At 37.9% G+C, this 16,442-nt stretch overlaps 1 protein-coding gene across 6 annotated transcripts in view; it reads right to left on the bottom strand.

The window, feature by feature from the left end:
• Nucleotides 1-16,442, bottom strand: part of PTPRM (protein tyrosine phosphatase receptor type M) — an 835,753-nt gene that overhangs the window by 484,900 nt on the left and 334,411 nt on the right. For all 6 annotated transcript variants that reach the window (XM_050767360.1, XM_050767362.1, XM_050767361.1 and 3 more), the window contains exon 4: nt 9,026-9,104. In XM_050767360.1, coding sequence (XP_050623317.1) covers nt 9,026-9,104 — 79 coding nt within the window. The remainder of the gene's footprint in view (nt 1-9,025; nt 9,105-16,442) is intronic.

The following is a 16,442-nucleotide window of genomic DNA, read 5'->3' as shown; positions in this document are numbered from 1 at the left end:
ACTTAGCCCTCAAAAATGTTCCTTACTATTTAGAATAACTGATCTATCACTGGAACCTGGAAAAGGACCCAAGAAAAAGAGCTTGACAGCCAGAAAAGTTTAGATCCCATGCTGAGCTGTATGCTCTGAACCTTGCAATACTACTTTAATTGTAATATCAGGTGTATACCACCTTTAGAATAGAAATTTCAATCTATCTCATATTCAGAAAGAAACATTCTCTCTCTCTCTCTCCAAATTTATCGGCCCGTTTGTCTCCTGGATACCCTTTCAAAATGCTATGCCAGCTTTCTTCTAAAACCTGTAGGAGATTTAAAAACTAAATATCTTCCATGAATAACAAACAGGTTCTTAGTACAATTCTCCAATCCTCCCATCGCTTCCATATTCTTTGCTTCTTACTAAGAAATAGAGGTTTTTAGGTATTAATTGATCTCAAATAAGCCTTTGATCCCAAAGCCAATAATTATCATTGACCAAGATATAAATCGTTCTGTAGATGTTTCATTATTACTGATTCTTCAAAGTCTGCATAAAAATACTAGCAACAAAATCAGAGAAGAGTAATTTGTGAGATCAAAGTGCAAACTAAAGTGGAACAAGAGGACTATGTCCTAACCCCCTTTTGCTTTAACTTACTTTTTAATGTAGTGACATAGGTTGAAATGTACGGGATGCATGCCCAACCACCAGAATAAACAGAGTTAATATTTTTGTCTCTATTTGTGTAACATATCATCACAAACAAGGAAGCAAATTGCTGCCAAAAAGAACAGCCTGGTACTGCTTACTCTAATACTGAGAACCAATATATTTTGCAAACATTTTTTGAATTTAACAATGGACATACAACTAAATTTCCCCATCTAGGATATCAATCATTTTAGCTATTTAGAGGTTTACCATTAGCAGCTAACTAATTCTAGCAAGTCTATCACAATGTAGTGCCTAATAAGAATATTAATAATAGCTAACATTAATTAAATTCTTAGAATGTGGTAAGCATTGTGATAAATTCTTTATGTACATTAACTAATGTAGTCCCTATATTTACTCACTGAGAAAAACATTATTGTTATCTTCATTGTACGAATGAAATTATAGGTCAAAAAAAGTCAAGTAATTCTTGTGATAGAAGCAGAAAATTTTTCTCCTGACATGTTTCAGGTAAAAGTCAGTTTTGTTTTCCTTGGAAGGTAAGAATAGGCTTCAGTGGAATAACTTTTCAAGTGGAAAAACAGATTCAACATTCTTATCAGAGAAAACTAAGGTAGCCACTACATATAAATAACTTTTAGAAGTCGACTGTATCTTAAGAAGAATGATATTCCTTTGGAGAAAAGTCCAAATTGTGTTCCCACATGTTTAAAATGAAAGGTTAATTCTGAATCCCACACATCTCTCAACCAAAGCACATGAATCTGTTTTTATTCGGCAGAACATAATTCCGAAAACAATTCTAATTTGTGCTCTGTCACTGTTATTCTTATTTCAATCACACTATTTAATAAATCTTCATTAAAAATCTAAATTTGGGAGTGGTAAGCAATGTGTGGCTACACAAATTAATAAGGAAAATACTATTTTTAAAAATAAGAATAACTTTGAATTTAGGAGGCCATATTATAAACTTTAATATTTAAAGAAATTGCTGACTTATTTCCTATTGTCCAAGTAATAATACAGGACAGTCTTGGATTTTGTATTCAATTTATCCAATATACAGCACATGGAAGTTTAGAAGGGCTTTATCTCTTTTTCACTGTATTATTTTATTTTTAAATTGGCATCATAATAATATGGCATGATTCTGTATAATTTTAAGATTTCAGAATTCAAGGTATCATATATCCCAGTAACTTTGTATAATGTTTCATTGCTACATGGCAACATATAAAAAAAGATTATACACCATGCCCAAATGAGATGTGTTCCAGGACTGCTAGGTTGTTTTAACATCCCAAAATTAATCAATATAATATGCCAGAATATAGGAGAGAAACTATGTAATAATCTGATAGAGAAAAAGGATTTGCTAAAACCCAGCAGCATTTCTTGATAAAAACATTCAACAACCTAGGAAGAAAAAGGAACTTTCTTCCTAAAAACAAGCACTTACAAAACACCACAGCCAACATCATGCTGAAAGATTGAAAGCTTTCCTCCTAAGATGAGGAACAAGACAAGCACTTCTGTTCTTTTCGCTTTTATTCAACATTGTACTGGAGGTTTTAGCCATGGCAAACTAGCAAGAAAAGTAATAAAATTCACCTAGGTTGTTAAAATAGGAATCTGGATACCCTACTTGAAGACAACACAATTTTGTATAAAGAAAATCGTATGGATCCACCAAAAAACCAATTAGAGCTAATAAGAAAGTTCATCAAGATCTCGGGATACAAGATCAATACACAAAATCAATTGCATTTCTACAAGCTAGAAATGAACAATCCAAAAATAAAATTAAGAAAACAATTCTATGTAAAACAACTCCAAAATAAAATACTTAGGAATAAATTTAACAAATGAAGAATAGAACTTGTACTCTGAAAACTACAAACACTATTAAAGGAAATTTTAAAAGACTTCAATAAAAGGAAAGACATCACACATTCACAGATCACAAATTCTGATAATCTTAAAATAGCAATAACCCCTCACCCAAACCAGTCTACAGATTCAACACAATCCCTATCAATACTCCAGCTGAACCTTTTTGAATGAAATTGATAAGCTGATTCTCAAATTCATTTGAAAGTACAAGGGATTGGCTTGGCGCGGTGGCTCACGCCTGCAATCCCAGCACTTTGGGAGGCTGAGGTGGGCGGATCAGGAGGTCAGGAGATCAAGACCATTCAGGCTAACACAGTGACACCCCGTCTCTACTGAAAGTACAAAAAAAAAAAAAAAAAAAAAATTGCCGGGCGAGGTGGTGGGTGCCTGTAGTCCCAGCTACCTGAGAGGCTGAGGCAGGAGAATGGCTTGAACTTGGGAGGCGGAGCCTGCAGTGAGCCAAGATAGTGCCACGGCACTCCAGCCTGGGCGACAGACCCAGACTCCATCTCAAAAAAAAAGAAAAGAAATTACAAGGGATTCAGAATAGCCAAAACAATAATGAGAAAAGAACAAACTTGGAAGACCCACTGATCCAAATTTCAAAATTTACTAAAAAGTTACAGTAATCAAAATAGTATCATACTTGTAGCAGAATAGTCATATAGATCAACTGAATAGAGGGTCCAGAAATAAGTCTTTATTAATTAATTTTCAACAAGGGTACCAAGGCAATTTAACGGGGAAAGAACAGTGTGTCAACAAATGGTGCTGGAATAACTGCATATCCATATGCAAAAGAATGAAGTTTCACCACTTTCTTACACCATGCACAAATATTAACTCAAATAGCTCACAGATCTGTAAGTAAGAATTGAAACTACAGGCTGGGCACAGTGGCTCATGCCTGTAATCCCAGTACTCTGGGAGGCCGAGGCAGGTGGAACACCTGAGGTCAAGAGTTCGAGACCAGCCTGGCCAAAATGGTGAAACTCCATCTCTACTAAAAATACAGAATTAGCCGGGTTTGGTGGCAGACACCTGTAATTCCAGTTACTCGGGAGGCTGAGGCAGGAGAATCACTTGAACGTGGAGGTTGAGGTTGCAGTGAGCTGAGATCACACCACTGCACTCCACCCTGGGTGAGAGAGACTCCATCTCAAAAAAAAAAAAAAAAAAAACAAAAAAAAATTGAAACCATAAAACTCTTTGGAAAAAACATAGAAAAGCTTCATGATCTTAGAAGAATTATTAGATACAACTCCAAATAACAGAAATGGCAGAAGTAATCAAAGAAAAAACGGAAAATTGGACTTTATCAAAATTTAAACCTTTGTGCTGTAAAGGATGCCATCAAGAAAATGAAAAAACAACTCACAGACTGGGGGGAAATGTTTTCAAATCATATGTCTGATAAGGAATTTGTATGTAGATATATAAAAACCTCTTACAACTGAATAATAAAAAGATAAATAATTAAAAATGAGGAAAGGATCTGAATAGACATTTCTCTCAAACATACATATAAATGGCCAATAAGCACATGGAAAGATGCACAGCATCATTAGCCATTAGGTAATCCAAACTATAGACAGGTGCCACCTGAAACTCACAAGGATGGCTATCTTTTTAAAGACATAAATATTCGCAAGAATATGAAGCAATTGAAATCATACACTGCTGTTTCAAATGGAAAATGGTGCAGCCAATTTAAAAAACAACTTCACAGTTCTTCAAAATGCTAAAAACAGAGTTACAATGTGACCCAGCAATTCTACTCCTAAGTATACATCTGAAAGAATGATACCCAAGAGAACTGATAACAAATGTTCACAGCAGCATTATTCCCAATAGCCCAAAGGTGAAAACAACCTGAATGTCCATCAACTGATGCATGCTTACATAAAATGTGGTATATCCATACAATAAAATACTATTCGGTTTTAAGAAGGAGTGAAATATTGATGTACACTACAACATTGATGAACTTTGAAACATGCTAAGTGAAAGAAGCCAGACACAAAGGGCCACATATAGTGCGACTGCATTTAAATGAATACGGAGAACAAGCAAATCTACAGAGAGGACAAGCAAATTAATGTTTGCCTAGGGCTACGAGTGGTGGCCAGAGTAAGTCAGGAGAATACAGTCTAGAGGCAGGGAACCTAAGGCCAAATCATGCTGACTTCCTAGAACTAAATCAAAAGGAAAATCCCAACTTTCCACACCCAAGTGACAAAAGGACCAGAAACTACTTCCTTTGCACACTGCCTCTCCCCACTTTTTCTGGGTGGCAGATGAAAAATTGAAAGTACCTCTGATTGATCACCTACCACAACTAATCAGGCTGGTCTTGGGCCAAGCTTTCATTTGCATAGGAGTATAACTTTGTAACTGCACTTCAGTCTCTGATTGGTCACTTTCTGCAACCAATCAGATGTTTGCAGAGGGTGTAACTTTGTATCTTCACTTCAGCCTCTGATTGGTCCCCTCCCACAACCAATCAGACTGATTATGGACCACTACTTCAGTTACATAGGGTGTACACCAGGTAACCAATGGGAAACCTCTACAGGGTATTTTAAACCCCAGAAAATTCAGTCATGAGGATCTTGAGCCACTTGCTCGGACTGCTCCCATCCTGTGGAGGGTGCTTTCATTTTCAATAAATCTCTGCTTTTGTTGCTTCATTCTTTCCTTGCTTTGTTTGTGCGTTTTGTCCAAATCTTTGTTCAAGACACCAAGGACCTGGACAACCTCCACCAGTAACAAGAGAAAATGAAGAATGACTATTAATGAGTACTGGGTCTTTTGGTGGATGTTGAAGATATTTTAAATCTGATTATGGTCGTGGTTACATAACTCTGTGAATAAACTAAAAACTATTGAATTGTATACTTTATGGATAAATTATGTGAGTGATATGTCAATAAATCTATTAAAATTACATATGGCTTTTAAGACATAAAAATACATTATCAGTACCACAAGGTAATAAGAGAAATGCCCATATATGCACAGCTCACAATGTATTTAAGAACAGGAGACAACATTAGGAAGCTATTATAATAAAACGCCTCTTTTCTTACCAGGATTATTGAACCAAATTCCAAATATATTTTTAGTGTGCATACCAAATGCTAAAATTATCTGTTTATCAGAAGTGGTTGTACGCTAGAGAGCTGCTGATTCTGCACAGTCATCTCCACATTTCAGGCTGATCTTGCATCTTATTGTCACTACATTAAAGTCAACTTTATGAGCAACTGTATACTTGTATCAGAATATCTAATATTAAAAAATGTTGTAATGCCTACTCATAAACCTATATGAATCCAAATAAGAGCCTTTACAGTGAAGCAAATGAGATTCAGCAATTTTGCAGCCATTTGGAAAGCATAGTTTTAGATATAAAATATTAATGCTACTTTAGGATTTAAATTTAATGAACATCAAAATTTCAAAATAATTCATTATTATGAAATCCTGATAAGAAATCTCATAAAATATTACCTGTAAAGCTTTCCATTTTAAGAACAAACTATTGCCTTCTTTAAAATCTTTATTTGCATGTTTTCCCCATTAACATAGAGATTCAGGAAAAAATAGCTAAGGAAGAGCTATCATCAAAACCATTTAAGGCTTACAGTTCACAACACTGTTGTACCATACATCACCTTGGTACAGAGCCTGTTTTGCAATTCTGTGCCCTCACAGCAGTTCCCAAAGCCAGTTAGGTATTAGCACAGGTATTCTCCAAAGGAGAGAACATAAACACCATTTCTATAGCCATAGGAAGCTATCTCCTATGGGAAGAACAAAATTGCATGAGACACGATTTAGGAAGGCACTGATAAGCATGAAGTCTTTAGGTCTTTGCTGCACACAATGACTAAAATCCAGTAAAATGGAAGGGGCTACACTTCAGGAGCTATTATGTTGGCTAGTGGCCAGATGTGGAAGAAGGAGCCCAGGATATGTAATAGAAAGCCATGTGCAGCCTTGACTCAGCCACCACACCTGCACCCAGTACACCTGCCTCGCCATGAGCTCTGCTCTAAGAAACAAGGAGGCAGACTATTTCATTAGAGTGCTCAGCACTTAGTAGGCATGCAATTACTGGCTCTTATTTTTTTAACCTCCTAGTAAGAAGTGAATCAGAGACCATGAACTTTGTGCATATTAGAAGATCTCATGGCATTTCCTAGCTGGAGGCTATTACTCCAAGGATTTGGCTGAGTTCCAGCTCAGGTAATTGCATTCTGCTTCCTAAATTTACCCTGCTGTTTCAATTAGGTACAGCCTTGATGGTTTTCCTGGGAGGGGACAGGGAATCTTCTTGAACTCCCCAGTTTTGCTGACAATAGAAGAAAAGACAAATGTAACATGACACAAAAGTAACATCTGCCTTTGTAATGAACAAATGATTGCTTTCTGTTATCTTCAACGTTTGGCAAGCTTCAAAGCACCAAATAAAGATATGAGAGAGAGCAAAACCCCTTTAGATGGAATTTAGACACCTGTGTTGTGATACCTTCAACAGGTAACAACCACACAGGCCTTCTCTATAAAGCTTACAAAGAGGGTCCTGGTGATCTATTCGAATCCATGCAATAAAAAGCTGAGCCACTCCTGCAAATGTTTCTATTTTTATTATTGTAGATATAGCTACTCTTTCATAATTTTGGGTAGGGTTCATCAGGAAAGACCCGTGAAATGTATGAACTAGCCAGTTTCTCTTTCATGCCAGAGATCCTAAAAATAAAGCAGGTTACCATCCCTCAGATGGCCAAAAAGTTGAAGTCTGGTAACATCAATTTTGAACAAAGATATAGGGAAAATAAAGCCACCATGCATTGTTGGTGGGATTATAAACTGGTTCAGACACTTTTCATAGCATTTTGGCAGCATCCAAAAAAATTAAAAATGTGTCTGCACTACATCCCCGCAATTCAGCCTCTAAGAACACACTCCACTGAGGCTCTCAACACTGCACCAGGAGGCACATCCCTAACGCTCACTGCAGCAATATTTAATATAGAAAAATGGGGGGGGGAACACTAAATGTTCATAAAATACTAGAAAAATAGAACTAGTAAATCCATATGATAGAATACCATGGATTGACCTAAAAAATCTAACACTAAGTAAAAAAAAAAAAAGTTGGAATACAGAGAAATTTGTATGGTTGGAAACCATTCATTAGCATTTACAAAAGGCAATCCTTACTTTTTTGCTTTTATAAACCCATGGGGATTATGAGAAAGAGTGTACATACACACACACACACACACACACACACATTTGCAGTGTTCAGTTGCTCGGCACTGTATGTTTCTCGGTAAAAGTTGAGGCCCAGCTCCCTTGACAGAGTGGGAAAAGTGAACAACTCACATGCCTAGTCACACCAATTGCCAGGCATGAATGAGTGCGTGATCTAGCTCGCTCACTCTGACTATGCCCCTCAGGGTTTTGCACCTAAAGCCAAAGATGCCAAGGCCCAGAGTCAGTGCAGAATGTCTAGGGCAAGGGTCATCTTCCAAGGGTAAGGTGCGCAGAGACACAGCACCAGTTCCCCTTGACCTCGCAGCTGGCTCCACTGCCATAGTGCTTGCTGTGGCTGCTTGCATAGCCTCACTTTGGGGGCCTGCTCATCATCTGAGTCTAGACTACCAGTGATATCAGGAATACCACTGCCCTCCAATTCTCTTTCAATAGGATGCCTTTTCTGCTTCAAGCAGCTACAGTCTATTGCTGTGTGCAGACTAGAAGCCATAACAGGTGCAACAACCAGCTCACCACTGTGGTGGCCCCTGGGGGGCGGGGTCTGGGGAGAAATAGATCTACCAATCTGTACTATTTTAAGGAAAAAGGTTCACATACAAATATGATAAACTGTTCGTTGTTCGTAGTAGATATTTTTTAAATTATATGCTTATCACCAATTGTACTATTTTAAAGTACTAATCTTTAAAAGATGAAGAGCAGGCCATTTCTGGGATCCCCAGGTTTAGGTAGGTATCTTATATTTGACAGATCCCAGGCCTGTTTGCAGCTATATCATCTGAAACCATGTAATAAATACTAAGGAACTGTGCCAAAAACATACTGGACTTAGAAACAAAATGCAGATTCTCAATATTTAACCTTGTGCTACTACTGAAAAGGGAATTCCAAAGTCCATGGCAAGAAATAAACAGGTTCTTTGCAAAGATGTCTGAGCGTGCCAAAGAATTCCTTGATTCCCCATTACTGAACCAAATTTTAAAATACTTAGACTTATACAAACCATGGCATTTACACTAAGGACATGCTTTCGGATTTCTGGGCTGGCAAACCAACACATACAGGTCTGTCAGGGAACTATCTTGGCAGGATGACCTCTTCACAGGTTTTCAGCCCTTCTCTTCATTCATCATGTAAATATGCCCCCAATGATGTACCCAAATATTTACAAGTAAAGACAACTTACTACACGGATGTCCTAACACCTTCACCTCATCGATAGCGAGATAGCCTTGATGTCCAGAAGTTATCACTTCAAAAATCACCTGGAAAATTAAGAAAGATTTACATTATTTATTCATTTCGTCTAACTTTTTTCAAGTATCTGCTATATATAAGACATATAATTTCATTTATTCTTTCACCAATTCATTCATTAATGTGCGTAACATCTGCTAGTCAATATTCCAGGTTCTAGACTACAAAGATAGGCAAGACCCCACCCCAGTCTTCAGGGAGGTCAGTAGGTAGTGAATGGGTTAGACAGAAGCCCAATTTAGAAAACCCACAGTGAAAGGATACTTCAGGGGGTTGTGGGGGATGGCACGTACACCGTAGGAAAAGCAAGGAAGCTCACAGGATAGTGAGTTGGCACAGACGGTAACTTGTTGGTGAGTAAACTGCTTGGATGGGAGATGGGGACATGGAGATGGAAGAGGCTTTGGGGTTCCCTCTCCACGAGTTTCGGCAAATAGAAAGGATTCCCCACCCAAAGCTAGAGTCGAGCTTGTGAGAGATCCTGAACATGAAACAAAGTCTAAAGAAGACTTTTAAGGTTGCACTGTACGTTAAACCCACTGCCATACATACATTAGGATTGTAGTTGTTTTCCATCCAGGGACAACCTTAAGATTTAGATTGCTTTAAGTGATCTAAACCTTTTCTGAAGGTTCTGAAAGTAACTCTCTGACCACACTGGACCATGTGGGGTAGTAAGTTTTACATAAGTGAAAAAAAAAAAAATACAGCAAGTGTAATGAAAGAAGAGTGCAGGGTACTAGAAGAATATACACCTGGAGGACCTCCCATGAGGAGCTAAAATTTGCACCAACAGCTGCAGGATGAGAAGGAGCTAACAGTGTGAAGAGGACCAGGCTCAGTCCTGGGCACACGTGAAGGCCCTGAGGTGGTCGTGACCATGGCCTTCAAGGGGAGAATTGGGACCTACTGACACAAAGGTCAGCTGTGGCCGGGTTGCAGAAGACCACTTTAGAACAGAGACACAAGGAAACACAGCCTATTAATAATGCAGTGAAGAGACTATGATAACTGAACATCAGACAGTAGAGCTGTGAATCAAAGGAAAAACAATATAAAAATGTCCACAGTGGCAAAATCAAGAGGGCATTAGCTATTCTTTGATAATTGGAGAAGCAAGAGAAGAGGAAAAGGCCTACATGCCTGGAGGTTCTAAGAATGGTAGACTTTCTTGAGATGGTAGAGCCACTTCAGAGAAATTAAGGCAAAAAAGAAAGAACCAGGGCTGGGCATGGTGGCTCAGGCCTATAATCCTAGCACTTTGGGAGGCCGAGGCAGGCAGATCACCTGAGGTCAAGAGTTCGAGACTAGCCTGGCCAATATGGTAAAACCCCATCTCTACTAAAAATACAAAAATTAGGTGGACGTGGTGGCCTAAGCCTGTAATCCCAGCTACTCAGGGGGCTGACACAGGAGAATCGTTTGAATCCAGGAGGCGGAGGTTGCAGTGAGCCGAGATTGTGCCATTGCACTCCAGCCTGGGCAACAAGAACAAAATTCAGTCTCAAAAAAAGAACGAACGAACGAACGAGTAAAAGGGTTATCAATTTTCTTAATCTGATTAATTGATTACTAAGTGTCAGTTGTCAGGCTATCATTTAAAAGATCCACATGAATGTTATTTTTACCTCCATTTACATACAGAATGAAACTATCTCACCAGGGAACCATGACTCATGATGGTAAGTCTTAAAACACAACCTAACCATTGCTCTCTTGGAGATTCATCCCAGAGAAATGTAAACTTTCATTCATATAAAAATTTGTGCACATCGTGTTTATAGGAGCTTTATTCATAATAGCCAAACAACAGAAACAGCCCAGATGTCCTTCAACTGGTAAATAATACACTGTGGTCCATCCACAGTATTAAATACTACTCAGCAATAAAAAGGAGCGAATTAATGATGTACCTAACAACTTGGGTGAACTTCCCCATAACTATGCTGAGTGAAAAACACCAATCCCCAAAGATCATGTACTCTGATTCCATTTATGGAACATTTTGTAACGTTAAGATTTTAGAAATGGAGGACAAATTAGTGGTTGCCAGGGGTAGGAATGGAGGAAGATGAGGCAGAAGGGAGATGGGTTTGCTTACAAAAGGACATCACCACCACTCCTTGTGCTGGTGGAATTGTTTAGCATCTTCACTGCGGTGGGAGATACACAAGCCTATTCAGGTAACAAAATTGTACAGAACTAATTGTATATATTTGTACAACTGTACAGAAGACAACTGTACCATAGTTTTGTAAAATGTTAGCATTCTGGGAAATGGCATAACATGTACTCAAGAGGATCTCCTTTTTTTCTTACTACTGCATGTGACTCTACAATGGTTTCCGTTACAATTTCAATCTATAAAAGTAATTATAAGTTAACATTTACTAAGCACATATGTTACATACACTAGGAAGATATCATTCCATTATCTCATTAGTTCATATAAAAAAATCAAGAATTTCATGTTTCAAAAAAAATGAAAAGCTTTAGATACAAAGTAATTGTCCATAAATGCAATGAGTCTATCATAGATGCAATCTTTAAACTCAATTTTTCTGACTCCAAATATGATGTTTTCACTTCTAAACATTGCTCAGACAAAAACTTTGATCCTAGGCCTGCATTATTTTGTGTATACGATGGACATGAACCTGGAGAAAGCAATCAGCAGAGCCCAGAGTGGAAAAGCTCAAGAGGCTTCCTAGAGTGCAGGGACAGAGCCATCCCAGAAACTCTTGCTAAACTAGATGACACTGTGCCACAACACTAATACAGTAACATATAACACCGGGGAGAGGAAAGGCACAACAGAAAAACAGAAATGAAATAAAACTTCATCCTGTTCGTAAGTTTAATAAATTGTTTCCACTGCCAATACAAGAGAAAGGAAGATATGCATGGATATTCCTGCAATGGGACCCTGCTAATTTCTCTTTCTACTACTAAAGTCTATAAGAAGACAATTGGGAGTACAAAAGGTAAATGAATATTGAGAACAAGTAAAGGAAAAAGCATTCCTGAGGCCCTCAAAACAGGTGCCCTGAATAACAGTCACATCCTGTCTCCTGGGAAACAGCTACCACTGGCACTGCAGGAACCTGCAAGCTGCTCTGATACAATGGCTACTGCAGGGACAGCCGAGGGGTGGCTGCTGATGCCACCACTACCAGCCACACAAGAGCACGGTTGCTGTGGTTAGAAAAATGTATTTTGAAAACCAAATGCAGAAATGTTCATCAGACCTTCCTTCACTCCACTTGCCATCCTCTCTTCCTTCTTCCTCCCTCTTATTCATTCACGCATTCATTCATTCAATGAACTCAAGGCTCTACTGAGTGCCACCCCTCTGCCAGGCACTGTGATAAGCACTTAGAATACATCATGGATAGAAGAGCGGAAGAAATCTTTCCTCATCAAAACTAACTTTCATATTGAAATTTTATTTTGCTTTATTAACTACAATGGCTGAAGCTTCTAGTAAACATGGAATTATCCTTATTCTTTGAAGGGAATGTATAACACAGTGTACATGTGAGGCATGCTCATGTGGATCGACTTTTAATTTGATATGTATGTATACATTTAATCCATAATGTTTTGTTTAAACCTATACAGGGCCATACCCCTACCAAAGCAAAAGACAGTGCAAAAAAAAAAAAAAGGCAGAGACGATCTGAGACCTGGTAGAGCCATCTAGACTTCTCCAGATCTGTTTTTCATCCACCATGTCAAAGAATGGATGACTCTCAGAAGTTTTACGCTAAGAAATTCTGAGTCTTTTAGTCCACATATTTATAAATTATCTACCACATGCTTTGGAGTATCTAAGCATTGCAGACAGTTTTATAAAATGTAAGCTTTAGTTAAGGAAAAAACAAACATAAATGATGAAAGAATAGAACAGGACAGCAATGGCCAAATGACAGATTCAAAAAACACAGCTCATAGCAATGGGATCCTTCCCTGCCACAGAATCATGCCTCTTCCTCCCTAAACAAGCCAGGAAACCTGTGACACAACTCATGGATTTCCCAGCAACTATCTGCCTTCATCCCTATGGACTAGAGGCAAACACAGTCTCAGAAACAAGCCAGTGCGCCCCAGATTTCCCAGCAAGATGACTTGTCAGCAAGGCCAAAAGAATTAAAGACAAGCTTCTGTTTGCAATTTTATTTGCTCCCCTCAGTCTTCCAACTAGAATATCAAGAGGCAAAGAAGGGCAGCATCTGATTACAAATACGTTTCCTGCCCCCTCTGAGTTTAATTAGAAACTTTAAAAAGTAAACTTCTCAAACTTGGCAGGTTCAAGCACTGACTTAAAGCGCGAATTGCACAGTCAAGAAGAGAAAAACATTCTTTGTTGATCCGTTTATGTGTGCATGCCTACCCATACATACATACAAAATTAATACATAATATATAAATAAAAGTTTCTTATGTCATACATTTAAAGTGTGTCACAAGTTTGAAGCAATAACTTCTATGTTTATTAAAACCATTTTCTAGTTCTTTCTTAGAAACTTGTTAAGGGACTAATGAGTACAAGTTTTATTAGCTGCTTCATCAAGTTTACAACTTAGTATACAACTGTTTCAATACATACAATTAGAAAGTAGGCATGAGCTGTACTGGAGAGTTTCCTATTGTGAAATAAATATGACTAAACAAAGCTATCTGAATTTAGACGCTATACAATAGTCTGAGATTACCTATTTTAAACACCCAACCATTAAGAGATTTCCCTTTGTTTTTTTTTCTAACAAACAAGAGGATTAAAACATGCAGCTCAGGCCGGGTGCAGTGGCCTGTAATCCCAGCAGTTTGGGAGGCTGAGGCGGGTGGATCACAAGGTCAAGGGATTGAGACCATCCTGGCCAACATAGTGAAACTCCATCTCTACTAAAAATACAAAAATTAGCTGGATGTGGTGGCGTACGCCTGTAGTCCCAGCTACTCGGGAGGCTGAGGCAAGAGAATCACTTGAACCCAGAAGGCGGAAGTTGCAGTGAGCCAAGATCATGCCACTGCACTCCAGTCTGGCAACAGAGTGAGACTCCATATCAAAACAACAAACAAACAAACATGCAGCTCAAAAGATGAGGGTCATCTTAAATACGTTTCTTATAAAGAGATTTTGGAATTCTTTTCAAGGTTCCATTGTTGTGAACTCTGGATATCCGGCAAATTTTTCATTATGTATACCTTTCTAGCCAGTGCCCTTATAAGGAGTCAAAAGCAAAATTAATCTTTTTTTGTCAAATAAGGAACTACTCTCAGGTATTGCTCTAGTGAAGTATACCAAGTGTGTGCAGAACCCAGCGGGAATCACAGGAATGTTTGAAAATGCCAGCATCCAGGTCGAAAAAGATTGAGGTCAGAGGAAACAGTAACATGAGAATACCAACAGTACCATTGGAAAAGGAAAAAAGAAACGTGTAAGAAATTGATCTGGGAATGTGTCACGTTCATTTTTATGAAACAGAACAAAATATATTGAAAATATTCTATATTAGAAGGTTCGAATTTCTTATGGAGCCATGTACCAGGTTTTTCTTCATAAAGAATAATTTAGTAATTTTAAAAAACCTATTTATTTGTATATTTCCATGTCCCAGGTATCCTTTGCATACATTATCTAATTTTCCCCCGTCAATTATGTGAGGTGGGTCACATTAGCTCCCTTTCAGGGATAAGTAAGCCAACTTAGAAAGGTTAGGTAATTTTTCTGAGTCCACACAAGTAGTTACAGGGTTGGGTCTATTCCTAGATCTATTTTGCTTCCAAGTCTGGACTATTTTCATGTTGCCAAACTGCCTAACTAGCAAGTATGAGAGACTATATGTATATAGAATACATATACATACATACATATGTATATACACACACACATCTCTTTTAATGTATAGATACCCAGGTTCTAAAATTTTTACATCCAGATTTATAAGAAATATAGCAATTGGGAAGAGTGATATGGCACAGTTTTGACAACATGAAGTTTAATAAAAGAGCTGGCAAACTACAGCCCATGGCCAAATCTGTCCCACCACCTGTTTTTATATTGCCCACAAGCTAAAGATGGTTTTTATAGTTTCCATGGGTAGGAGAAAACAGAAAGAAGACTATTTTGTGATACATGAGAATTATATGAAATTCAGATTTCAATGTCCATGAATAAAGTTTTATTGGAACAAAGCCACGTTTATTCATTTACATGTTGGCTATGGTTGCTTTCATACAACAGCAACAGAGTTGAGTAGCTGCCACAGAGAGCGTTTGGCCTGTAAAGCCTGAAATATTTACTATCCAGCCTCCTGTTTTCAGAGAAAACTTTCCTGCTTGGCTCAGCAATGCACCATCATTACTCTGGTTAACAAAAAAGCCCATGTCAAAAGCAATACTTTATCACAGCTAAATACAATATGCCTTGCGCTCCACGGGTGAGCCTCACATTCCAGCAATCAGAAGACCCTATCCCTGGCTTGCCTTGTTTTCAATTATATTACACGTGTGGTTTTCTAAATACCCACTTGAGTTTGTAATATCATTATCAAATGTTTAAAATACATATTTGCAATATACCAAAACAAAGCCAGAAAAATTAATTACTTCATAGGCCTCAAAATATCAGAAAAATTAAAAATAAAATAAAACCTAACTCATTTAGAAGTCAAAAATTTTCTATAAAGACACTGAACTACTGAGAATTAGTAACACTTTAATGTTAAAACCTACCCTAAGATCTCATTTTATACCCTCTTCTTTGGTGTTAGCTAAATTTGGACTAAATGGTTTTTGTTTGTTGTGTTTACTGAAACAAACATTTTTAGGAAAAATGTTTTTGCCCTTTAGCGCAATGTAAATTGTGATTATTTTAAAAGCTGTGGGTCTGAATCACAGAGTCATGTTATTATGAAATAATTTTGTCACAACACAGAACTTAGTTTTGTATCACTTTTTTTGGACTTGGCTTGACAGAAAATACAGTCAATCCTCATTATTCAAGGCTCGTATCTGTGAATTTGCCTACTTCCTAAAATTTATTTGTAACCTCCAAAAATCAATACTTGCAAAGCTTTCATGGTATCTGCGGACATGCACAGAGCAGCAAAAAATGTGAGTTGCTCAACACACATGTTCCCAGCTGAGGTCAGGCAGGGCAACGTTCTGTCGTCTTGTTTCAGCTCTGACACCATAAAAGAGTATCCTTACGGGGGTCTAGTTAGTGCCATGCTTTTCCATTTTTGTGCTTCTTGTTGGTGATGTTGCTTTTTAAAATGAACCCAAGTACAGTGCTTCCGGGCTGTCTAGTGCTCCTGAGAGTGCAAGGAGGCGAAGACAAG

The sequence above is a fragment of the Macaca thibetana genome, chromosome 18, assembly GCF_024542745.1.
Source record: "Macaca thibetana thibetana isolate TM-01 chromosome 18, ASM2454274v1, whole genome shotgun sequence".
In the NCBI taxonomy this organism is placed as follows: Eukaryota; Metazoa; Chordata; class Mammalia; order Primates; family Cercopithecidae; genus Macaca; species Macaca thibetana.
This window is presented reverse-complemented; position numbering and strand designations above follow the sequence as displayed.